Source organism: Oratosquilla oratoria, chromosome 18 (assembly GCF_046742065.1).
Source record: "Oratosquilla oratoria isolate Oo_2021 chromosome 18, ASM4674206v1, whole genome shotgun sequence".
Taxonomy (NCBI): domain Eukaryota; kingdom Metazoa; phylum Arthropoda; class Malacostraca; order Stomatopoda; family Squillidae; genus Oratosquilla; species Oratosquilla oratoria.
The window spans coordinates 49,408,244-49,433,763 of NC_134794.1; the positions used below are offsets into that span (position 1 = coordinate 49,408,244).

General features: G+C 39.5%; 1 protein-coding gene across 1 annotated transcript in view; it reads right to left on the minus strand.

The window, feature by feature from the left end:
- The window catches only part of LOC143035212 (uncharacterized), a 183,980-nt gene that overhangs the window by 124,062 nt on the left and 34,398 nt on the right, over nucleotides 1–25,520 (minus strand). Inside the window, exons 4-22 of the mRNA XM_076201940.1 lie at nucleotides 21,200–21,367; nucleotides 19,366–19,456; nucleotides 18,569–18,728; nucleotides 17,488–17,665; nucleotides 16,956–17,122; nucleotides 16,549–16,807; nucleotides 16,267–16,442; nucleotides 15,488–15,613; nucleotides 15,062–15,202; nucleotides 12,900–13,128; nucleotides 10,182–10,342; nucleotides 8,793–8,942; nucleotides 8,321–8,476; nucleotides 6,707–6,778; nucleotides 5,258–5,349; nucleotides 3,331–3,469; nucleotides 2,886–3,002; nucleotides 2,316–2,428; nucleotides 1,822–2,032 (exon numbers count right to left, since the gene is read on the minus strand). Coding sequence (XP_076058055.1) covers nucleotides 1,822–2,032; nucleotides 2,316–2,428; nucleotides 2,886–3,002; nucleotides 3,331–3,469; nucleotides 5,258–5,349; nucleotides 6,707–6,778; nucleotides 8,321–8,476; nucleotides 8,793–8,942; nucleotides 10,182–10,342; nucleotides 12,900–13,128; nucleotides 15,062–15,202; nucleotides 15,488–15,613; nucleotides 16,267–16,442; nucleotides 16,549–16,807; nucleotides 16,956–17,122; nucleotides 17,488–17,665; nucleotides 18,569–18,728; nucleotides 19,366–19,456; nucleotides 21,200–21,367 — 2,906 coding nt within the window. The remainder of the gene's footprint in view (nucleotides 1–1,821; nucleotides 2,033–2,315; nucleotides 2,429–2,885; nucleotides 3,003–3,330; nucleotides 3,470–5,257; nucleotides 5,350–6,706; nucleotides 6,779–8,320; nucleotides 8,477–8,792; nucleotides 8,943–10,181; nucleotides 10,343–12,899; nucleotides 13,129–15,061; nucleotides 15,203–15,487; nucleotides 15,614–16,266; nucleotides 16,443–16,548; nucleotides 16,808–16,955; nucleotides 17,123–17,487; nucleotides 17,666–18,568; nucleotides 18,729–19,365; nucleotides 19,457–21,199; nucleotides 21,368–25,520) is intronic.

Sequence of the window (25,520 nt, forward strand, 5' to 3'; positions counted from 1 at the left end):
CCGGTATATCTTAATTTTATTTAAAAAGTCCTCAATCAAATCAGCTAAAGCACTTATCCTTTAGCCTCTTTAGAGCACAAAAGATAAACAAAAAGCCTGGTTGCAGCAAGAGAATCTAAAGTTCCACCAGACAGAATGTCTTAATCATATACACATACATAAATATTTATATACATGTAAAGATGCACACATACATTCTACAAGACTTTTTCCTTTTATGAGGGGGAAGTTCAAGTTAATGTATACACAAACCCAACACCCATTCCAAAGCTATTCATCATATCTCCCATCTGAGCACCTCATGGGTGGAGGATCATCTATCCTCTGCCACAATGAGCTCACTCTTCCACTAGAATGTTGAATGTTTGAATCAAGCCCATTATAAGATCCTACTTCAAGAGACAGGAATGACTCTTCATCCATGAGGAGTTAGAATGAGAAGGAAACAATGGATAGTGTGGATGGGAGTGGTATGGGTGGGAGTGGAATGGGTGGTGATGTGCTTTGGCTGGGTACCTCCCTTATAAGGGGAATATGCCAAAGGTATATAGATAGATAGACTCCAATTTGGATCAAATTTTGCCTCAAGTTTTGCTGACTGGAAATCCACAACTTAAAATCAGATGGTAATGGTCCTTGGGCCCTCCCATAGATCTCCCAGGGAAGAAACCTTGGACTGATGTCTGTGTTGTATTAGTTTCTGCTAAAAGTAGCTAAAAGAAAGAAACAGTCAATAGTTGTCATCTTCCTCTGTGGACGAAATAAAGAAAAAGTTCATAAAGAAAGATCTTAGATTTTACCTGAGGGACCAGTGATGGGTACCTGAATGTAATCCTACAAAATGGATGTCAAGGAGGAGGGTCATCGTCAAAATCCATCCTCGTCTTTGTACTCTACCACTGATGAGGCTCAGAGAAAACATGCTGCACACAAGGCTTGAGCCACCTCCAATTCCACTCCAGCACCTGCCCATGTGTGTCCCACATGCAGGTGAGCTTTCTGGGCCTGAATTGATCTCATCAGCCACCTCCAGACCCACAGTCATAGATCCTAAATCTATGACCAAAGTCATGGTCACCTTCATTAATGAAGGACAAACATCATTATTGATACTCTGTCCAACTTTCACTATTTTTCAACAAAATTTCTCCATATAAAAAGCTGACAACTGGCAACTGTGCCTCATCCTCCTTCTATTAGGCAGTACCATAGAAACATCTTCCATAGGAGGATCTGAGAGATATTACTAGCTGTCATGAAGCTGTGGGCTTCTAACTAGAACCTCATGGGAAAAACTTATCAAACGATTGTGGTATCTGAGTCCTTTTAAAACATCATTTCTATCAATATTCCAAAATGAATCTTTCCCTTATAAGGAAGGGAGCCAACCAAGGCATGCACCCACCCTCTACTCATCCCATACCCATTTGTTTTCATTTTCATCCTAGCTCCTTGTGGATAAAAGGCCATCCCTGTCCCCCATCCACTGCATGAGTCAGAAGCAATGCAGTAGCACTTCTATCTATCTATATACCAAGGGGTTCTTCCCCCTAATAAGGGAGGTAGCCAAGTCAAAGGCAAGCACCATTTCCACCCATTCCACTCATCTGCCACCCTTGTTTCCTTCTCATTTTAGCTCCTTTTGGATGAAGGGTCATCCCTGTCTCCTGCCCACTCCCTGGGTCAGAAGTAATGCAGTAAGACACAGTACATCCACTGCAAGGCTGCTTCACTTTATCAGTGACCCCCCCTCTGTCCCCTCACACACAAAATACAGAAGATGGGGTATATAAGTATATAAGATGTATAAGTGGCACTTACATGAAGTATATCCTTGTCCCTATCTAGACGAGTGACATTGGTCTTCAGTCCAGATGCATCTGCCTGGAGGTCAGAGATTCTCTGTTTGAGTACAAGAACCTCTGCCTCTAATTCCTTGATACGGTCTTCTGCTTCCACAATCTGGGAGCCACGCACCTGTAGCTCATTGACTCGTGTCCCCAGCTCTCCAGACTTTTCATACAACATTTTTCTATTAATGCAAAACACTGTAGTTAGAAGATGCATGGTATGGCAACATTTAGGGGCATATGTAGTGCAGAAACTTCTTACTACATAATACATAACAAAATGATTTTTCCCATGAAAAGGATGGGATGGTTGAGTCCAAGCACATACCCATCTTATACACTACCTACATAACTACATCTTACACACATTACATCTCTCACTTTACATTTACATCACATTACATCTCACAGAGATGGTATATATATGTATTATTATTATCATTATCATTAATTCTACACACTTACTTGAATTTGTCTGCCTGTTTACCCTGTTCATTGTAATCCACATTGGCCTTCTGCAAGGCATCCTGCAAAGCCTGAACTTGATCCTGCAGTGATGTCACCAGAGACCCTTGTACCTGGTTGAGATATTGCAAGTTTGGAATATCATCAGTATAGCACAATGAAAATAATAACTATAATAACCATCATTCAGATAAATTAGTAACAACTATTTTAGACTTTTTGCCTACATGTTGTACTTCAGCACCTGTCAGGTAGGTCTATTTACTTAATGCAATGTTCACAAAATTATACAGTTAAACTTTTTTGTTAAGTAGCTTGCTCATTTTACAACATATGTAAATTAGAAGACTGTAATGACTTTTTCATTAATAGTATCTCCAAATCCAGAATGATAAATACACAAAGAAATAAATCAATGGACGAATAAATTCGAGGTCTTAAAATGTGCTGTTTTCATAGAAAGTTAATTTACTTTACTGACTATGCAACTGGTTGCTTAATTCAGCCAAACATTAGGGGACCTTATTCTTTATGTATTTTATGTGCTCAAATAATTAACATATATACTACCTGAAGTCTGGACTGTAGATCAGCTGCCTTTCTCTCACCACCAAGGTTCTTATGCCTTAGGTTCTTGTTGTCCTCTTCATAGGTTGCGCGATCTCTCACTTGTTGCGCTGTGCTCACCTACAAACAAAAGTTTTTGAGTGAACTGACTTTTTTTCCCTTTGTTTTCAAATTAAAATTAGTTTGTAAATTGCATGAAGTTGGACTCATCAAGTCCTACACCCGTCTGAACCCCAACTGGCAATGGAGGACGAAGTCACGACTTGTAAAGAGGATAGCCAGAGTTCCCAGTCCTTCTCCAAATTCCTGCAGAATTGGTCCAATGCAGAAATCACTTCCAAAAATAAGCAGGAGCTGCACTGGCACACCTACATTTGGGCCACCACCTGACATTAAAATAGTGCTAACAAATGAATAAATAGCTAAATGAACCAATGAATAAACATACCTTTAGTTTCCCCCGAAGTAAATCCCTCTCTTTCTTGAGTTTGTTTACATCTGTATAGGCACTGTCTCGAGCCTTCTTGATGTCAGCAATAAATGCTTGGGTGGCTGGAGGGTAGTTTTTGGCTGCTGCATCTTGAAGTCTGTCAACATGGACACATTGTCAACCATTTATCTACCAGTGGCACTCTTTAGATTATTTTCTATCATCAGATAATTTCATTCATCTGTGAGAGTGATCATGGCACACCACTGGATCAAACCTAGTCCAATTTATTTCTCTCCCAGAGTTCCCCATTTTGCTAGAGTCTACTCATGCCCTTTCACAACTTTCAACTCTTTATTAACAAATGACAGATGGATTAGACCCTGGACTGAACAGAGTAATTGACTGAGAATGGACATGCTGGGTGTGATCACATTACTGAATAAAGTCATTTGGTGTTTGTTATATTAAAATCTATAAACTGTAATACTTCTGAAGGGTTTAATGGCATTTCTTCTTACCAGAGATTTTACAAATGATATGAAATGAGTGGTAAATGCTAAAATTAAAGATTGATCAATCCCATCATTTTGATCCCACCCATAACCTTTGTCATAACCCCATTCCCAGTTCAAATACTGTTCCTATCCCTTAATTCCCCCACTCAGTGCCTGCAAATTATGCCACCCATGAGCGGCCCCTGGCAGGTTCCCATAAAGAAAAAAGAAAAAGACAGAAAAAAAAGACACCCTCATTATGCTCTAGGGCACTTATGCATTATTACAACTACTGCCAGAAACCTTTAATCAGCTGAAGGAAAACCCTTGACAGATGTAAATTTCTTAATTATAATGTTATCTGGAAATTAAACCACATAAATATTATTCTGACTATTACTACACAATTTTATTCAACTGTGGGGAACTCCTCCTTATCTAAAGATGAACTATTTCGCTGCAATTTGCAACTTGCACATTTATTCTGGTTGCTACCAGGCAATTCCATTCAGTCAAAAGAAATCTGCTACACAGTGAAATAGTTAATCAGTAATTCATACACTTCATTCTCTTACATACACACATACATATACCAAGGGCTTTTCCCACTTACAAGGGAGGTAGCCAAAATCAAAGGCATAAATCCACTCCATCCCATTCCATCCCCACATATTCCATTCCCATTCACCATCCCTCCCTTCCTCTTTTCTTGGCTCCTCCTGGATGATGTGCCATCCCTGCATATTGCCCACTACCCAGAGTCAGAAACAATGCAGCAAGACACAGCACATCCACAGCAAGGCAGCTTCATTTAATCAGCAACCCCCTCTGTCTTCTCATGCAGAAAAAGAGAAGACAGGGAGAAATCCCTTTTGGCTGTGTCAAAATATCATACACACATAGTCCCTCACCCACCATCCCCACCCACTCCCTTCCATGCATCACAGCATCATCCATACACAACCATTCTTCACTCACCCTTATCTTCTGTCTTCTCCCTTCCTTCAACAGACAATCCCCTCTTTCCCAATGCCCCTTTTACCCCATCCATCCATCTCATCCTTGGTCACCCCCTCATGTTCACTCCTTGCACCTCTGCCTTCCAGAATTCTTTTACTAATCTTTCTTCACTTATTTTTCCATGTGTTCAAAAAATCCCAATACTCTTTCATCAACTCTATCTCCCAACTCCCTGTTTTCCTCCTCACTTCCTAGTTTCTCACTCTATCCAGCCACATTAAATTCAACTTCCTTCTTTCGCACACCTTCCCAAACTCTGTCACTAACTTCTTTAATCCTTCCTCTGATACTGCTACAAGCAGTGTCATCAGCAAACAGCAACTGGCTTCCATCCTATTTTTCTCTTGGTAAAAAAAAAAAAAAAATCATGAGCATTTTCAAATTTGTATTGCATTCACCTGAAATTTTACCAATTTTTAATCACTCACTTGTCAAGGGCTTTATGTAGCTCCCTAGAGTGCTGTTCAACTTCATTTTTCTCTTCCTCCATCTCACTCAATCGCTCCCTCTGGCTACGAACCTATCCAGTGTAGTAAGAGAATCATTATAATACTTGAATACTGGTACATACACATGCATACACACAACATTAAGAAATGTAGTATAATGGAATTTGGAAAAAGCAAAAATAGAATATCGGGTCAATATAAAATTGGTACAAAAGAAGTTATAAAAGTAAACTCAGAAAGGGATCTAGGAGTACCGGTAATTATCTCAAACGACATGACACCAGAGAAACATGTTAACAAAATAGTTGGAGAAACTTATAACTTAATAAGATCAATGTAAGTGGCCTTTGACTATATGGAATGGACACCTAGTAAAAAAAAAAAAAAAAAAAAAAAAAAAAAAAAAAAAAAAAAAAAAAAAACTTATAACTTAATAAGATCAATGAAAGTGGCCTGACTATATGGAATGGACACCTAGTAAAAAAAAAAAAACAAAAAAAAAAAAAAAAATCAAAGAGCAATGACAAAGATGGCACCAACACTTTGCAAGTTGACATATGAACAAGGACTGGACATACTAAACTTATCAACCCTAGAACAAAGAAGAGAAGGAGGTGATTTGATAACAATTTATAGAATTATGAAAGGGATGGTGCAGGGATGACCCGTCATCCAGGAGGTGCTAAGATGAGAGGGAGGGTGGAGGGGTGTGGAGTGTATTCAGGGATGGAATGGGTGGGAATGATTTTATGCCTTTTCCTTTTTGGCTACCTCCCTTGTAAGGGGGAAAAAGCCTTGGTATATGTATGTATGTATGAAAGGGATGGAAATTCTTGATAGGGATGACCTACTAAAATGGGACAGAAGAAATACAAGAGGACACAAGAAGAAACAAAGACAGTTACAGAAGAGATCTGGAAAAAAAAACAGCTTTCCATATAGAGTAAAAGATACATAGAACAAACTGAAAGAGGAAACTGTGAGTCCTAAAACTATACATGATTTTAAGAAAGAACTGGATGTGGAAAGATACAACTGTGGGTCAGTACGAGCATAGCTCTCCTTCTGCAAAATACAACTAGGTAAATACAAGTAGGTAAATATACACATATTGCTAAAGTGCAGTGGTACTGCTCTCAACTGCTAATTCAGCAATCCAATTTTGAGTCCTACCAAGAGCTGTTGCACTGCAGGCTGACACTCCAACTCTAGAGGGCAAGGAGCTGTTTGTATGTGTATTTACCAAGTTGTATTATACAGGAAGGGGAGCTATGCTTGTAGTGACCCATCTTTGTAACTTGCAACATGTAGTTTGTTCTTAAATTCTTAATATGGCCATACTAGCCCTTATACAAAATATATAAACAAATGTCCCATACCCCTGATTTAGAATAAAAAACAAAACAAAACAAAATCTTCTTCTCTTACCTGAGCTTCCAATTCAGCATTGGCTACAACAGCATCACGCTTCTCCTTCAAGATGGATTCTATCTTGGCTTTCTATCGGTCAGAGAAAAAAAACAAAGGTAAGCATTAAACTTTATCTTGACAGTGACATTTCCTAATTGTTGCTGATAAAATAGTATAACATCCAGCCAAAATAAATGTGCAGATTTTGCTGTGGTAAATGCCAGATGATTTCATTTAGCTGAGTGGCAGGTTAAGCCAGAGATGGGCAAATTGCAGTCTGTGTGCTGCATGTGACCTGCCAAGATCAAGTAATATACTCACGTTATTTGGAGACATAATATAACTTAAGATAAATAAATAAATAAATAAATAAATAAAAAATAAGTCACCACACAATACCACATAATACTGTGGAAAATTAACAAGTTACCTGCATTTGGCTAATCTGGGAAATTTGTTACAGCACAAATGATCATATTGGCTTTCATTTCAGTATCCTGGCAGATCCCAGAGATAAAATGTGCCCATTATAAGCTCTTCATATACAAGCCTTTTTTAGAGAAAAAAAGAGTGAGGCATTTTATTTCATGTGATTTCTACTTTAAAATTTTAATTAATATATATATGTATTTTAATATTTTATTTGGTCATACTAATCATTTCACTTAATATACTACATGGCCCAATTGTGAATTTCTGAATGTGGCCCTTGCACAGAAAAGTTTGCCCATCCCGGGGTTACTGGAAAAATAGTCTTATCAGCTGGAACTCCATTGTGTCCTTTGTCCACCACTCAGCTAAAGAAAATAGTCCAACATCAACCAAAACAAAATCTGCCCAGGGGTTGTCAATATGGATTTCATTCCTCATTGAGTGGTGGGCACCTGCATTGCTGAATAAAATTCAGACTGACTCTTGTAGAACTTAACCATACTCAGTCTATCTTTTCACCTCCAATTGCCTTAACCTTAGTCACATCTGCCACCATATCCCCTGAAATTTGACAACAAATATTTTGTCGGCAATAAACAGCACTTTTATCCTTGGGGACAATATCACACAAAAGAGATGTTGTCACAGAAGTGATAGAGGAAAAGTTTAAGGAGGGTAACAAGACTGAGGGATAGTAGAAGTCATAGTGATCAGCATTCTTTTGAATGAAGATTAGTTCCCAATCATAAAAGAATGCAGAGTGACTTCATCCATAGGGATGTCACTAAATTCTCTAAAATATCAATTGCATAAAACATGCAGTCAACACCACACAGCTCAACCACGCAGTGGCACCACTTGCAACTGCTACTCCAGTGGTCCAAGTTTGATTCCCACCGAAAGCTGAAATAATATCAGTATCTCTGTGCTGTAAGCCGGCACTCCAAGTTTTATGGGCAGGGAGTTTGGGGTGTATGTGTGTGTGTGTGTGTGTAAGGTCACAGCATTATCCATAGATTGGTCATATATAAGCTCTGAGCTCTTATCTGGGAGGGTAATAGCTGTTGATCACAAGATTAACACATAATCCATGACCATGGTGAATCACATGGGGAGGATGAGATAAGATATGCCAAAGTCCATAAATCTATACTCTTCTACTCAAAGCTAAAACCCATGAATCTTGGGGTTATGACTCACTGAGTAGGTTGGTGGAGAAGAAGGTGCAGTGAGAGAAGATGCCAACTTTTTTGACATATCATTATACTGGCTCCTGTAGAAGTCCCGCTCCTGAATCAGTATATTCCGCTCACGTATCCTCTCTGAGGTGGATGTGTCCAGAGTGTCATCAGAAACCTGAAGGAGCATACATTTGAAAATTAAGACAGTTAGTTACACTATTGTTATTATATTACCAGGGATGTGCACATGACATAACTTAAATATGTATGCATGTATATGTATGTATGTATGTATGTATGTATATATATATATATATATATATATATATATGTATATATCTATATGTATATACATATATATGTATATATATAATATATATATCTATATATATATATATATATCTATATCAAGACAGGTAGCTGGAAAGAGATATACAACACTGCAGCAGTCACAGAGGGTTTGACAAATTCCCAATTCTGTTTATACTCACTCCTTCCCGGAATGGAGGCTGAGGGAGTGGAGAGCCACTCCTGTACAGTTCAGTCTGTTTCTTGAAGAAGTCGCGTTCTTTCTGAGCTACACTGAGCTCCTGCCTCAGGGCTCCCATCTCCCTCTCCAGGTGCTGACTCTGCTCTGGCACCTGACACAGAACATAAATGCAATGAGAATGATGTGGCTGAAGGAGACAAGGATGATCCTTCCTCCATGAGGAGCTAAGATGAGAGGGAAACAAATGAATAACAGATGGGAGTTGGAGGGGGTGGGAGTGGGTGCAAGCCTTGGCTGACTACTTAAGGGGAAAGAAGCCTTTGGTACATAGACAAATAGAGAATGATGTAGCATGCAACACTGCTACACTCATGAATTTGTGGCTAGGTATGATAAATTGGAGAGTAGGTATCCAACTGCCACTTGTGTGGACATTTGGGCCCAGGACATAAACCCACTTCAGGAACTGGCCCCCCAGGACATAAAACACTACCAATTCCTGAAGTGGGTTTATGTCCTGAGCCCAAACATCTGCACAAATGGTTGTTGGCAATTGCTGGATTAAGAGACCTAGGTGTACTAGGATTAAGTAAATACATATACCAAAAGGCTCTTTCTCTATATATATGAGGGATGGCCTAATCCATGCATACACCCACCCCACATCCAATCCATACAACACCCAATTGTTGTCCCTTCTATCTTAGCTCCTTGTGACTGATTGGCTTTAACATCACAAACTCCCCCAATTAGAAGACTAGAACTTTGTAGCATGAAATTTAATGACCCATGCCTTTAGTCTAACTCACTGGCAGCAGGGTTCAAACAGCTATCACCTTAACCTTCCCCACAAGTAGTGATGCCCTAACCTGCTTGGCTAGTGAGCATCCTTGTGGATATTAATAATGATAATTGTAGTCTCGAGTTTTCACCATTGCCTTCCACCTCAAATTCCATTGAATGGAAATCTGCAGTCCCATAGTGGATGGCAAACAATCCCTGGACCCTCCCATAAATCTCTAGGAAGGCATATTGGGCTCATAACCATTTTGTATTGGTGTGGGATGGTTTCTGTGTCACCAGTCTTTAGTAGTACAAAGAGGGAAATAGCTGCCAGTTGTAAGCTCTCTTTATGTGCACAGATGGAGAAAATACATTTGAAGTTGATACAGAGTGAGAGATCTTGGGCACAGTCCGGAAACTGTGAGTCACTCACTTGGCAATGCACCTCCAGATGGAGATGAGGGTGTTGACAGGTTCTGAAGATGGATAATAGGGAGATGATACTTTCTAACATCTATCTTGCAGGACCACTACTTCCAGGTGCTTGTCACTGGTCCTTACATCACAATGTTGAAAAAGTTAAATCAAAGTTATGAGCAACCATCACCTGTAGGGGTGGATATCCTTCAGTGTCCCGCATGTCCCCTTGTGACTTGAGGGCATTGTACTGGGCAAGGAAGCGCTCCATCTGTTGCTTGAAGAAGTCACGCTCTTTCTTCACTGCTTCTAAGGTGCTGTCCGATGTGGAAAGAAGCTGCGGGCTTTCACCTGTCAAAGATAAGCACAAAAATGATAAGAATGAAAGATATTTCATTTCATTGAATGAATTCCTCCCTTCATCAAAAAGTTGAATAGATTTCAAGTCTACTTTTGCTGCATCTTACGTGTCAATTCTGGCCACCACAATGTAGATTTATTCAGCTCAAGAAAACCCAACCCATGGTCAAAGGATTAATTTTGTGGACATCAGAGGGGGCAATGGAAAAAGAAAAGAAAAGAAAAGAAAGAAAAAAATGATGCTGATGATTTGGTTTAATGTAATGAACTATCTCTATCAGAAGGCTAGGATGGTGCCCCTTACAGAGGACTTAGTAGCGTGGAATTTGGTGAACCATGCCCTTGGTCCAACTCGCTGGCAGCAGTGTTTGAATTGTCATCACCTTGACCTTCGGCACAAGTAAAGACACTCAAGACTGCTTGGCCAGCAATCATCCAAAAACAAAATAATAATAATAATACATAAATACATATACCAAAGGCTTTTTCCAACTCACGATGGAGGTAGCCAAAAAACAAAGGCATAAAAACCATTCCCACCCATTCCATCCCTAATACACTCCACTCCCATTCACCCCCTCCCTCCCTCTTATCTTGGCTCCTCCTGGATGATGAGTCATCCCTGTATCATGCCCACTGCCCTGGGCCAGAAGCAGTGTTGCAAGACACAGTACATCCACAGCAAGGCTGCTTCATTAAATCGACAACCCCCCCTCAGTCCTCCTCATGCAGAAAAAGAGAAGACAGGAAGGAATCCCTTCGGGGCTGTGTCAAAATATTTTTTCACACATACATCTTCACCCCCCCATCCCCCACCCACTCCTTTTCATGTATCACAGCATCATCCATACACAACCATTCTCCATTCATCCCTATCTTCTGTCTTCTCCTATCCTTCCTCAACAGACATTCCCCTCTTTCCCAATGCCCCTTTTATTAAATAAATAAAAAAGTAAAAATAAAAAATACATATACCGATGGCTTTTTTCCCCTTTTAAGGGAGGTAGCCAAAAACAAAGGCATAAAATCCACTCCCACCCATTCCATCCCCACATACTCCACTCTCATTCACCCCCGAACCCTCCCTCTTATCTTGGCTCCTCCTGACAAAAGACAAAAGGTGTATTTCAATATGCTAGAAATGGGCCAGGGATTGGAGATGATTAAAGAAAATTGAGAAAAGTGGGAGATAAGCCAGTTGTTGTTTGCTGACAACACTGCAATTGTGGCAGGATCAGAGGAGGGACTAAGGAAGTTTGTGACAGAATATGGGAAGGTATGTGAAAGAAGGAAGTTGAAGATAAATGTGGATAAAAACAAGGTGATGGGATGTACAAGGGGAGAATGTGGCAGTTAACTGGAAATGAGTACTAAGGGACAGACACTGGAGGAAGTGAATAACTTTAGATACTTGGGTGCAAATGTGGTGGGAAAGGGAGGTGTGGAGGTGGAGGTAGAATGTAGATTGAGAGAAGCAAATAAATGCAGTGGGGGATTAAAAAGTGTAATGAGAAACAGACATTTGGGAATGGATGCTAAGAGAAGATTGTATGAAGGAATGATTGTGCTGACAGCACTGTATGGGGCAAAAACATGGAACATAAGAGAGGAAGAGAGGAGGAATTTGAATGTGTTTGAGATGAGGTGTCTGAGAAGTACAGTAGGATTTACTAGGCTGGATAGAGTGAGGAACGAGGAGGTGAGGAGAGAGTGAGGGTGAAAAGACAGTTGGGAGATAGGGTTGATGAAAGAGTATTGGGATGGTTTGGACACATTGAAAGAATGAGTGAAGAAAGATTAGTAAAAGAGGTGTGGAAGGCAAAGGTAGAAGGAGTGAACTTGAGGGGGCAATCAAGGATGTGATTGATGGATGGGGTAAAAGGGGCATTAGAAAATAGGGGAATGTCTGTTGAGGAAGGAATGGAGAAGATAAAAGATTGGGGTGAGAGGAGAATGGCTGTGTATGGATGATGCTATGAAGTATGGAAAGGAGTGGGTGGGGGATGGGAGAGGGAGTAAGTGTGAATGACATTTTGATGCAGTTCAAAGGGATTTCTCTCCATCTTCTCTTTTTTTTTTTTGCATGAGGAAACGAAGGGGGGGAGGTCGTCAATTAAATGGAGCAGCCTTGCTATGGATGTGCTGTGTTTTTCTCCATTGCTTCTGACCCAGGGCAGTGGGCAAGATGCAGAGATGACCCGTCATACAGGAGGAGCAAAGATAAGAAAGAGGAGGGTGAATGGGCATGGAATATGTGGAGATGGGATGGGTGAGAGTGGACTTTATGCCTTTGCTTTTTGGCTACCTCTCTTGTAAGTGGGAAAAAGCCATTGGTATATACATTTACCTATTTACCTAGATGTATTATACAGGAAGGGGAGCTATGCTTGTAGTGACCTGTCTTTGTATCTCTCAGTATCTAGTTTGTTCTTAAATTCTTGTATTGTGTATGTATATATGTATATATGTATATATGTATGTATGTATGTATGTATGTATGTATGTATGTATGTATATATATATCTTTTTCTTTCTTTCTAGTACATACCTGCAGCAGGCATAGAAGGAGCTCTTGAAGGAATCTGAAGACCAGGAGAACCTCTACCTGCCACTCCTGCAACACCCACACCTTCAGTGGCTGCCATGGCAGCTGCCTGTTGCTGTTTTGCTTGCTGGAGGTTCCTGCTGGCCTGATACTGCATCTTGTAAAACTTGAGCTCCTCTTGAAGAACATCTCGATCATGTCGCACTCGTATCAAATCTGCTCTTAGGGCATCCTGTATCATATAGGGCAATTTAAAAGTGCATTAGGAGATTACAAAAAATTCAGACATACAGTTGAACCTCATTTAATGAACAAATTGATTAATGAACAAGTTTTGTGAATTTTTTTTGTCTCTTTCTGAACAATACTTTGGGGGTACAAACATAGGCATATCACTGTACACAAACTTGATGCTGAAAGATACAAAGACTGGTCATTACCAGCATAGCTCCCTTCCTGTATAATACAACTAGGTAAATACATTCCCACCCACTTAGTATTGCTTTGGTGCATTTGATTGTAATTATTTCAGTAAGCGAACATTTCAGTTTAGAACAGTCACAGAAAAGATTAAGTTCATTATCCAAGGTTCCACTGCATTTATTTCTGTTTGGGTCCCCTTAGTTTTTACTTATAAAACTAACTTTTCATATATATACAGCTTGGGGTGGAAAGGTGCTTCCCATGCTATATCATATCACCACTGTGGGTCTACATTCTTATTCTTTACTGAGAAGTGAACCTGTACACCAAGTGTTGACATTTGAGTAATTTGTTCACTTACCCACCAAATCACCCTGTTTGTTTTGGTAGACCCTTGAACAGATTGAAAAATTTCAATAAACAATCAAATAACAAACTAGCAGAGATCTAGCAAAAAAACAAATGACCACAAGGATTGTTTAGTCTGTTGGAATACAAATACCATACAAAAGAAATACATCCATACCAAAAGGTCTTTCCCAACTTATAAGGTTGGTATCTGAATCATAGCATACACCTACCCTCCTCCCATCCCACACCCATCCAAAACCCATTTGCTGTCCCTCCCATCTTAGCACCTCATGGATGATGGATCATCCCAGTTCCCTGTCACACCACTTGGGTCCAAGGTAATGCAGCGAGACATAGGGAACAGAGACAAGATATTGGAGAGTGTTTTCAGTACAACTTTGTGGAACTCACAGGCATACATACTTCATAAATCTGAACAGTAATTGTCGCTTCAATTTTATATACATACATATACCAAAGGCTTTCTTCCCTCTTATTAGGGAGGTAGCCAAAAAACAAAGGCATAAAAACTACTCCCACCCATTCCATCCCTATCACACTCCACTCCCCTCCACCCTCTTCCCTCCCTCTTATCTTGGCACCTCCTGGATGATGGGTCATCCCTGCATCCTGTCCACTGCCCTAGGTCAGAAGCAGTGTTGCAAGACACAGCACATCCACAGCAAGGCTGCTTCATTAAATCGGCGACTCCCCCTCTCTGTCCCCTCATGCAGAAAAGGAAAAGACTGGGAGAAATCCCTTCAGGCTGCATCAAATTTTTCTCACACATACTCCCTCACCCCCCATCCCCCATCCATTCCACCTCATGGATCACAATGTCATCCATATACAACCATTCCCCATTCACCCCTGTCTTCTGTCCTCTCCCGTCCTTCCTCAACAGACATTCCTCTCTTCCCCAAAGCCCCTTTTACCCCATCCATCCATCTCATCCTAGGTTGCCCCTCATGTTCACTCCTTCTACATCTGCCTTCCACACCTCTTTTACTAGTCTTTCTTCACTCATTCTTTCCATGTGTCCAAACCATCCCAATACTCTTTCATCCACCCTTTCTCCCAATTTTAATGGACTGGAAACCCACAGCCCCACAGCAGCATCCAACAATCCTCTGGTGATTGCTCCCTTCCTCCTCTTCCTCCTTCTGCTTCCCAGTGACACAAAGAACAAACCCGCACAATGACACCACAGTCTACAGTCCAACGTTTCTTCTCAGAAAGATCTACAAGAGGACCCAAGGAATTTTACTAGCTATTGTATGACTAATTTCCAATCAGTAAAATTTGAGACAACAGTTATCAATAGGTATTATCTTCCTCCTTTCCCAAAAAGTAAAAAATATCAATAGATAAATAAATAAATGTAACCTTACTGGAGATTGTGGCAATGATGCAGCATGGGTGGGAGTTGACTGTGACGATGATGGTTTCTTCTTGAGGATGTCCAATAAGTGTATGACTTGCCCGCTATAATAGTCTTTTTCACGTTCCATAGCTTCCCGCTGGTCTTCTAACTATAAAGAGCAAAATATAAAACCCCATCAATCTGCTACCTTAGTTACCTAGCCAAGTCTTAAACCCTATGTCATGATGATGTACTTTAAACATCTTATTCTGAACAGTGCAACATAAGTTCTTCATTCTATAGAACAACACAATAAGGAAGGAGTTCAGACTATTTCAATTAACTTTTTTCTCTAATCAAACACAATGTATATTTCAGTTTGGGGTAAGGATAATGCAAAATAAACAATAATAGACAAATATACAAATGACTTACATGTTTCATGATGACTTACCCCATTCATTTGTATCTGAAGTCTTTCCCTCTCCTGCTGCAGCTTCTCTATATTCAACCGTAGTTTCTCTACATCACCACTGTAGAAGTTCTTTGCATCCTCAAGATCCTTGTTAGCATCATCTACCTGAAAGGGAGTGAGTCATTTGTTTATTCCAGCTTAACCAGAGAAAATCCTGTTCAGCTGAAGAGCTTGAGGAGTAGAAATGAGTCTTCTCTAACAGAGGGATGAGACAACCGAGTGATAGCTTAATCCTGCCCAACCCTTAACCCCTTCCACATGGTGGAATACTTTCCCAACTTTTCAGGGAAAGTATCAACAGACAAATTTTGTTCAGCTGTCGGGTAAGCCAAAGACTGAGGATGGTCTTTTTCCACCTTACAAGGGAGGTAGCCAAAGTCAAAGGCATAAATCCACTCCCACCCAATTCATCTCCACATACTCCACACCCATTCACCACCTCTCCCTCTTTTCTTGGCTCCTCATGGATGACGGGTCATCCCTGCATCTCATCCACTGCCCTCAGTCAGAAGTAATACAGAAAGACACAGCATAACCACAGCAAGGCAGTTTCACTTAATTGGCGACCTCCCCTCCCATCCCCTCATGCAAAAAAAGAGAAATACCTTTGGGCTGTGTCAAAATATTATTCACACATACTCATGAGGGGGAAGAAGCCTTTTGGTGTATAGATAGATATATGTAAAATGGAGTATGGGTATGACATCTGACTCCACTAAAGAAATGTGTGATGACATTTACTTTTATCTGCTCCTTACCTTTCCTTTCTCCAGCCTTAGCAACTCCAAATCTTTTTGTGACTCCTCCAAAAGATTGGCGAGTCGTGTTGACTCCCCCCGGTAGTGGTCCCCCAGGCGTTCAGCTTCATCCTTGAAGGTCTTTAGTTTACTGTTTTGTTCTTGCAGGTGTTCATTTTCTGTCTGCAAGCTTTCAACTAGTGAGAAGGAAAGACACTCTCAATCAACATTAGCACTAAAAAACTAATAAAAGAAAAATAATCAATTAAACAAAGAAGTAATTGCTTTGCAAGTAATAATTACTTTTGACTGTTAAATGATTGATTTTGTCATTCATGTCCTTCTTGTCTTCCTGGTGCTTCTCCACAAGACCCTCCATGTGCTGCGTGCGATCCAGCAACTTGCCCCGCTCACTGGAAACCTGTGCATGGTCATAGGTCAAGCGTGAGAGTTCGTGTCGCAGACGAACAATGTCCCCTTGAAGTCGGTCCCTTTCATCTCTCATGAGGTGATACAGACGATGCTGCTCTGATAAATCACCCTCACACTGTGCTAGTTTTTTCTGTAATGGGAAATTTTGTTTCATCTTTACATTTGCCAATAATTGTATGAAGATACGTATCACAATAGAATGTTTGTTGGATGTAGAGTGAAAGACAGTCATGTGATTCCTCCCTAGATCCATCCTATCTCATCGTAAACAGTCTCACCCTGGTGATGCTGAGTTTGTCAGCCAATGACTCTGTGGTGTTATAATGTTCTTCTTGCAACTTCCGGTTGGTCTTGGAAACTTTATCCAAATCAACTGCCAGTTCAGAATTTTCATTCTCCAATTCAATTGCACGGTGCATTGCATCATGGGTGTTACCTAGCACATCTGAAAAAAATTAGTGACAGAAGAGATGTTAACTCCCTAAATGTGTATTTAGTGCCAAGGTGATGTGTTCAATGCATTTATGTGGTCATTTGTAATCAACCTTGATAATATTTTTGCCATCAATGCATTAAAGTATATTGCAATTAAGTGACATACTTTACTTTTATATTCTTTTCTTTATGTAAGATAGATTGGACCTATCATGCAACTTCATAAAGATCATGACTTTTCAAGATCATGACAGGGCTATACCCCCAATTAGTCCAGGTCTTTGAAGCTTTACTGAACAATATGACAGGCTGCAGCCAACTAAATCTTCAGCTCTTCTTATTCACCTCTTCCCCCCCCCCCCTGCCTGGACTCACCCTTGAGTTTCTTCTCCAAAGAGGTGTTTGCAGCTGTGAGGGTGTCCACACGCATCTGGAGCTGGTGAAGCCGAGAGTGGGCTGCTTGCAGGCGATTATCCTGCAGGATGGATGACACGGTCCGTCCACCCTCCAGAAGGCCCTGCAGTCTTTTAATTTCCTCCTCACGTGCCTCAATCTATCAAATGATCAATCAATCAATCTACTGCTGCCTTAAGTTTCTAATCAGAAACCTGATACCAGGGATGAGACATGCTTCACTCAAATGGAAATGACCCAAGAACTACAGGAATTAATATCATCCCATTTATTTATTGCCTGATCAATCAATCTACTGCTGCCTTAAGTTTCTAATCAGAAACCTGAGACCAGGGATGAGACCCATTTCACTCAAATGAAAATGACCCAAGAACTACAGGAATTAATATCATCCCATTTATTTATTGCCTGATCTACAAGTCTCCTTATTTCTTTAAGTTGAGAAGGCATTTTTTAGATTGTACTTATACTAAGGGACCATTGATGGACATTTGTACATGGTGGTCCTGTGGGAGAGACATCAGTGGGAGTCCTCTCCCCCCTGCCCATCTTTGAACCCCCTCATCTCCATCAGGAGGTGGAGCCCTGAGGGTCTAACACCGTCTCTGGACTGGGCCCATGATATCTAACAAATTCATCTGAATTTCTTACACCTTTTCATGTATGGAGAGTTGACAACCAGTAAATGCTCCCCCCCTCCTACTACTTTCAGTCAGTAAAACAGAAACAGTTCTGTACAAAAAACAGTTCAAAGTTTCTTCCCACAGAGGTCTATAGGAGGTCCCACGGACCATTGCCAGCCACTGTAGAGATTCAGGTTTCCAGTCAGTGAAACATGCGTTATCAATTACTATTACTCAAACTAATAACAGACAATTTACTTCAGCTGAGGGAAGGACCCCTAATGAGAAAATATGGTGACTATATGTACATATACTTCAATCAAGATTCTAAGCTTGAGATAAATTCCACAAATTTTGTCCTGGTTACAATCAGTTGGAGGGAGAACTCCACACTAAGAGCTAACCTACTTCCTGCTCACCTGCTGCCGAAGCCTTGTGCACTCTTGTCGACTGTCTTCAGCTGACTGCTGGTGACGTGCCACATCTGACTGCACTTCGGTTAGCTTGCGCTCAGCCATCTGGAGCAGGTCAATGGCCTGTACATTGGCCGTAGCCTGGGCCCGCCCTTCACACCCGCAACTGAGGATACAAAAATTCACAGTAAGCTTATCCTGGTTGAATAAAACCAAATGGCATTAGCTAAGATCAAATCAACAGCACTCCTTACAGAATTAATTGAGAAGTGGAGGTTTCTCTGGGTAGAAGAAAATTGTTCTGTATTTGCCAGAATACAACCTAATGCCTCACCAGGGTAGCTTAACAAAATAAAACTGATTCATTAACCACAACAAAATGGGGTTAATCAAGCTAATTCTAACTCCAGGAAGTTGGCAGGAGACAGGGACAATCCTTCATCCACAAGGAGCTAAGATAAGAGGGAAAAAATGGCTGGTGGAAGGGAGTGGAATGAGTGGGAGTGGGGGCACGCCTTATAAGGGGAAGAGGCCGTTGGTATAAAGATAGATAGAATAAGCTGAAGAGAATAATAACAGTTCTTAAAAAAGTAAATTAAGAAATAAATAACTAAATAAAGTAGATGATACATGAAGATCCATGTGGTGGGAGACAGGGTAACCCTTCATCACCAAGGTACTAAGATGAAAGTGGTGGATAAATGGGTTTTATTAACATGATGTGGGTGTGCTCTTTCATTTGGAGATAAAGGGCCCTTTGCTAATATACAGTATGAAGAAAATAAAGTGTCCTTTGTACTCACTTGGCACACGTGGAAGACATGCTTGGACGTGGGAGTGCCGACGACAGCTCCAAGCGTTGCCTCTGAAAAGCCACTGAGTTCTTCCGTCCACCTTAAACAAAAACATGTGTTAGCATTTGCAGTAAGTACACATCACCTTTAGAAGTTTTGACCCATATCATACAGTGTGGAATTTATTCCTTTATTCTGGCTGCTGCCAGACTATCTTATTCATCTCCATGTCACCTTTTCCATAGGGAGAGGATGAAGCCTACCCTTTTGGTATTGGACAGTATTTACTGTATTCTTTTATCCCCAGACACCAAAATAACATTTTCTGAGTGATGTATGGACACATCCAGAAGATAATGGCAAATACCTGGGGGCTGTGGGTCTCTTGCAAGAGAGACTAAAGGCAATGGATTGACAAACAGACTATTTTTAAATTCAGCCTATCATTAGGCTACTTCGTTTATTTCCAAAACATACTTTTGGTAACAAAAAGTTATGACTGATTTATATTTAAAACATCTTTTGTGATACATTATATATTGCAATGCTCCATTCCTCCTTCCCTACAACCTTCATTTATGCATCAGGATATTAAATAAAAAAGCCTCTTGTTGGTTTGTTCTTTATCAAGTGTGCCAGTACCAGCTCAGATTTTTGAGTCTGAAACTGGGACAAAGACAGCAGTTTCTGTTATATTAACTAAACCCATTGGGTATTAATATTTTATTAGCCATGTCTCCAGCTCCAAGGTATCAGTGATATGTCTTATGTTTGAAACATTTTTGAATATCAGGTAATGTTTTATGTATAAAGAAACATTAATTGTCTCTTATGTCAACTTTCAAGGACCATTCATTTATGACTGAAGAATGATTTCTACTTAAAAAATGCTCATCACTTTTAACTTCTACAATCCCTCCTTTTCGTTATTCTCCTCAAATCTCTGCCAGTGGTATGCAGAGGACTGGTGATGCCCAAGGTCAACTCCTTGACTGTATGCCCCAAAGATTCAAGTATAAGGCCTCATACTACTGAGAAATATTATGAGAAAGGAAGATATTTTGAATATGTAAACACAGATGAAACATAAAATAAATTTTTTATTCAATTCAAATATAAATCAACCAAATTTATTTTGATTTATCTTATTTCCCTCTCAAATTGGATGCCCCACCCCTTAGAATGCCTGGGGCCACCACCCCTTCAGCACCCTCTTTCTGCACACCAGTGATCTCTGTTTCACTACATCTCTGACCACCCTTTGTTGGTGTGATATATTCCCCACAGATAGAAATGCTGGTTTTTGGTAACAAAATACAATCTTATGCCACTTATGAACTAATATTGTGTCAATGAGAAATACTTTAATATATATCAAATATCTGTAATATTTCTTTGATACAAACCTACATTGAATGCCAATAAGGAGAAAATAGGGAAGAAGAAAAAAAGAATACCATCAACAGAGAGTATAAGGAAAACCAAAATGAGTCATTCCAGCACCACATCTCAACCTTCAGCATTACAACAATCACTGCCCTCATCACCTTTACCTATATTATCTCCTTCAAGGACACAGTGACCAAAAGCATCCAAGATGACCCTCTCCATGCTATTTGCAGTTCCACATTTGCAGTTCCATATGAGGATTTGTCACATTCACAGCTTTTTCATTTATTATTTGTTGTTTATTTTATTTTCCACTCTTTATAGGTGTTTAAATGGAATTAGATGTCTTCTGGTGGTTAATTTTGTGCAAGACATGGAGTTTAAGAGGCACAGATATTATTCTATGCTAACACCCACGAATACCGGAGAGGAGGGAGGGGGTCAGAGGACCTACCTGGTGTGGTGATGACAGCCTTCAGGTTCTTCTCCTGCAGCTGGAGAATCTTGTCACTCTTCTTGCGGGATTCAACCTCAAGGCCCTTGATCTGGTTCTTAAACTCCCCCACCAGGAACCGAAGGTCCTGGTTCTCCGCGTCCAGCTTCTTCACCTGCTCCTCCAACTCTGGGAAAACAGATGTTATCAATCGATCAATAAACCAATCAATCCATCAACTTGATCTATTTACCCATATACCAAAGGCTTCTTCCCCCCTTATAAGGAAGTTAGCTTGCCATGGCATGCATCTACCCTCCACCTATCCCATTGCCTTTTGTTGTCCCTTTTATCTTGGCTCCTTGTGGATGAAGGGTCATCCCTGTCTCCCGCCCACTCCCTGGGTCAGAAGCAATGCAGCAACACATGGCACATCCATAGCAGGGCCCCACTGCTTCATTTACATGGCGACCCTACCTCTCCATTCCCTTCGTGCGAAAACAGGGAAGACGAGGAGAAATCCCTTTGGGCCATGTTAATCAATCATCATTTTCCTTGGTGACATTTCTTATAGATTCCAATTAATCAGACAACCAATTAATTAGCTGACCAATTAGTTAATCAATCAATATATAAATTTGCCAACAACCACTCTGGTATTTCCTGTAATAATAATAATCCATTACTGTATCTATACTTCAATTAATTTTCAACTCTTCTTAACTGAATAGACTGGTGTTAACCAGAACAAAATATGTAAAGTCAGTATTGTCAAGGTTTAATCTCCCTTTGCTGTTGAAGGGCTGTTACAGAGTGAAGGAAAGGTAGAGTCCTGTTAGACCCCTTTGTCCATTTGTGTATAACATGTGTATGGTGAGAGTATATAAAGACCTCGTCAGTAGTGTATATATATATATATATATATATATATATATATATATATATATATATATATATATATATATATATATATATATATATATATATATATACATACTGTATATATATATATATATATACATACACACACATACTCACACACACACTATCATATGAAGAGAGACTAGAAAAACTTGAACTACAGACACTAGAGCAAAGAAGAGAGAGAGGAGATTTGATAGCTATTTACAGAATCATGAAAGGCATAGAAATTACTGATAGAGAGAATCTGATAAAATGGGATGACAGAAATACAAGAGGACATGGAAAGAAAATAAAAAAAAGACAGCTATAGAAGAGATTTGAAAAAGAACAGCTTTCCTCACAGAGTAATAGACAGTTGGAACAAGTTAGATGAGAAAGTGGTGTGTGCAAAAACAATACATGAATTTAAAAATAGTTTAGATAAAATGAGATATGAAGATGGGACCCCACGAGCATAGCTCCCCTTCCCGTAAAATACAACTAGGTAAATACAACTAGGTAAATACACATGACAGTCAAAGTGAGAGCGAAGTTTGGAACTCCAGGAAAAACTTCAAATTTCGAGGATCTCAACATTGAGGGAGTACCTGTGTTGAATTAGTAGGGAAGGGAAAAGCTCGTGGTGTAGTGGGAAGGTGAAGAAAAAGGAGATGTGGAGGGATTACTGAGGAAAATGGAAGGAAATGAGGAAGGGGACGAACAGGCCCCGGAAGTCAGAAGGAATGTCAACAAGAGGTGTGCAGATGATAGAGGTGAAGTTGAAGAGCTCAGTAATAATGTAAAAAATAGAACTATAGATAAGAGCAGCGCAATGGAAGGTGAAGATAATTATTTCCATGGATTTAATGAGGGGGGAGATGACAATCTCCCCCGATTAGCAAGTCTAGAGGAAAAACTAGAGAAAATAAATGAACAGTGGGAGGTTAGGTTCAGTCAACTTACACAGATTACCCAAAGAGTTGATAGATTAGAAGAATTTACGAAGGAGAACCAAAACCTAAATAAAGAAATAGAAGAATTAAAAAGGCAGTTGAAAGAAGTAAAGGATGAGAATGAGGAATTAAATAAGAATAATAAAGAGAATAAAGAGTCCATAGCAAAATAGGTACAGGGTTGGAGAAAAGTCCAAGAGAACAACAAAATTGAATTTAGAGATATAGTGAAACAACAGATGAAAGACAAACTAAGGACACAGTTATTAAAGTAATGAGGGGTAAGAATATAGTAAGAGACTTAGCGGATAAAAAGAAATGTATAATTATATTAGGGATGGAAGAGAAGCATAATCCAAATAGGTCTACAAGAGTAAAGGAGAAGAAAAAAGTAAACAAGATATTAGAAGTAGTTCAAGAAGATGAACAAGAAACAGAGAAATTGAAGAAATATATAGAATAGGGAAATGCAATACGGATAAGACCAGACCAATTAAGGTTAAATTCAGGTCACAAACGACAGTAGAGAATATCTTAGCAAAAACAGGGAAACTAGCAAATAGTGATCTATATAAACATGTATGGATAAAAAGAGAGATGAATGAGGAGGAAAGAGAGGATGAGAAAGCAAAAAAGAATGGAAGCTAAGGAAAAAAACGAGAACAGAACAGAGTCAGACAAAGAAAAATTCTATTGGAGAGTAGTCGATATGAAAGTGATGAAATAGTTCATAGCAGAGAAAAATGGAAGGGAAACAGAAAACAGGATGGAGGTAGCAGAAAATTAAAAGTGTCTTACACAAATATAGATGGCTTAATAACAGGCTTGAATGAACTGAATGATTACCTGAAGGAAAAAGAACCGGACATAATGGGAATTGTAGAGACAAAATTGAAAGGTCCACTACCACCCAACAGTGTAGGACATGGTGCATATAATTATTGGATTAGAAACAGAGGTAAAACAAGGGGGTGGAGTTATGTTCCTGACTAAGAAGGATATAAATGTGAGGAATGTCACATATGGAAAGAATAGAGTAGAGATGATTATGATGGAAGTGGAGGACAGGGATGGGAAGAGCAGGAAGTTTGTGGTAAATTATGTGCCTCCTAAAACGGCTTCGTGGGAAGAGAGAGAACACAAAAATATGTTAGAAGACACAAGGATAACACTAAATAAGATAATGGAAGATGGAGGAAGAATAGTTATAATGGGTGACTTTAATTGTAAAGAAATCTGCTGGGAAGAGATGACAGTGAAGGGTGGAGACGACCTATGGGGAAATGTACTACTTGATATGATTATAGAACATACAATGACGCAATGGATACAAGAGAACACTAAGTATAGAAATCAGGAAGAACAATCGAGGCTGGACCTAATAATCACATCAGAACCTGAAATAGTGGACAAGATTGAATATAAGACACCAATAGGTAAAATGACCACATGTTGGTTGAACTGGAACTAAATGAGGAAAAATACATGAAAAAAAACGAACAATATAGAAAGGGAAGATTGATGTATGGATTTTTTTTTTTTTTTTTAATAAAATAAGAGAATTCTTTCAAAAAGCAGACTGGGAAATGATACACATGGAGGAAACAAAAGTACAGGAGAAATGGAATATTTTTGACAAGAATTTATAAAGGAGTGGAAAAGTATGTTCCAAGGCAAAAATGAGAAAAAGTATATGTAAAGTGTTGGTACAACAAAAGATGTAGGGAGTTAAAAGACAAAATGGATAAAGCTTGGATAAAATGGAAGAAAGACAAAAGACCTGAAAAATGGAAGATATATACTAATCATAGAAATCAATATGTTCAAGTGTGCAGAGAAGAAAAGAGAAAATACGAAAAAGATGTCATAGAAAAATGTAAAAATCAACCAAAACTATTTTATAGATTTGTAAGCAACAAACTGAAAAACAAACAAGAATTAGAGAAACTATGACAAGGAGGAGTTGAATACACAGAGGAAATAGAAATAGCAGAAATTATGAACAAGCATTTTAAATCGGTGTTTACGAGGGAGAATATACAACTTAGAGATGTCAAGTGGGAGGAGAAAGTCCCCCTATGGAAGAGATAGAAGTAACAAGGAAAGAAATAATGAATCACTTGAGCAATCTCGATGTCAGAAAATCACATGGTCCTGATGAAATGGCAAACTGGATTTTGAGAGAATGCAGGAACTAACTAACAGACAAAATACATAGTCTAATAAGCAGTTCATTGAAAGAAGGAAAAGTTCTAGTTAACACCTGAAGATGGCCAGTTAAAGCCGAGAGACGTCTAGTGGAAAATATACAATGGACTTCAGTACCGTCACTAAGAGATCTGCATCCAGACGACCGCACATTGGTGCGCAACATAGAAAAGAAATTCTATAAAGAGAATAATGCTATCGCAGCTGTTGACTTTAACAACGCATATCTATATCTATCTCTCTCTATATATAAAGGCTCCATCCTCTTATTATAAAAA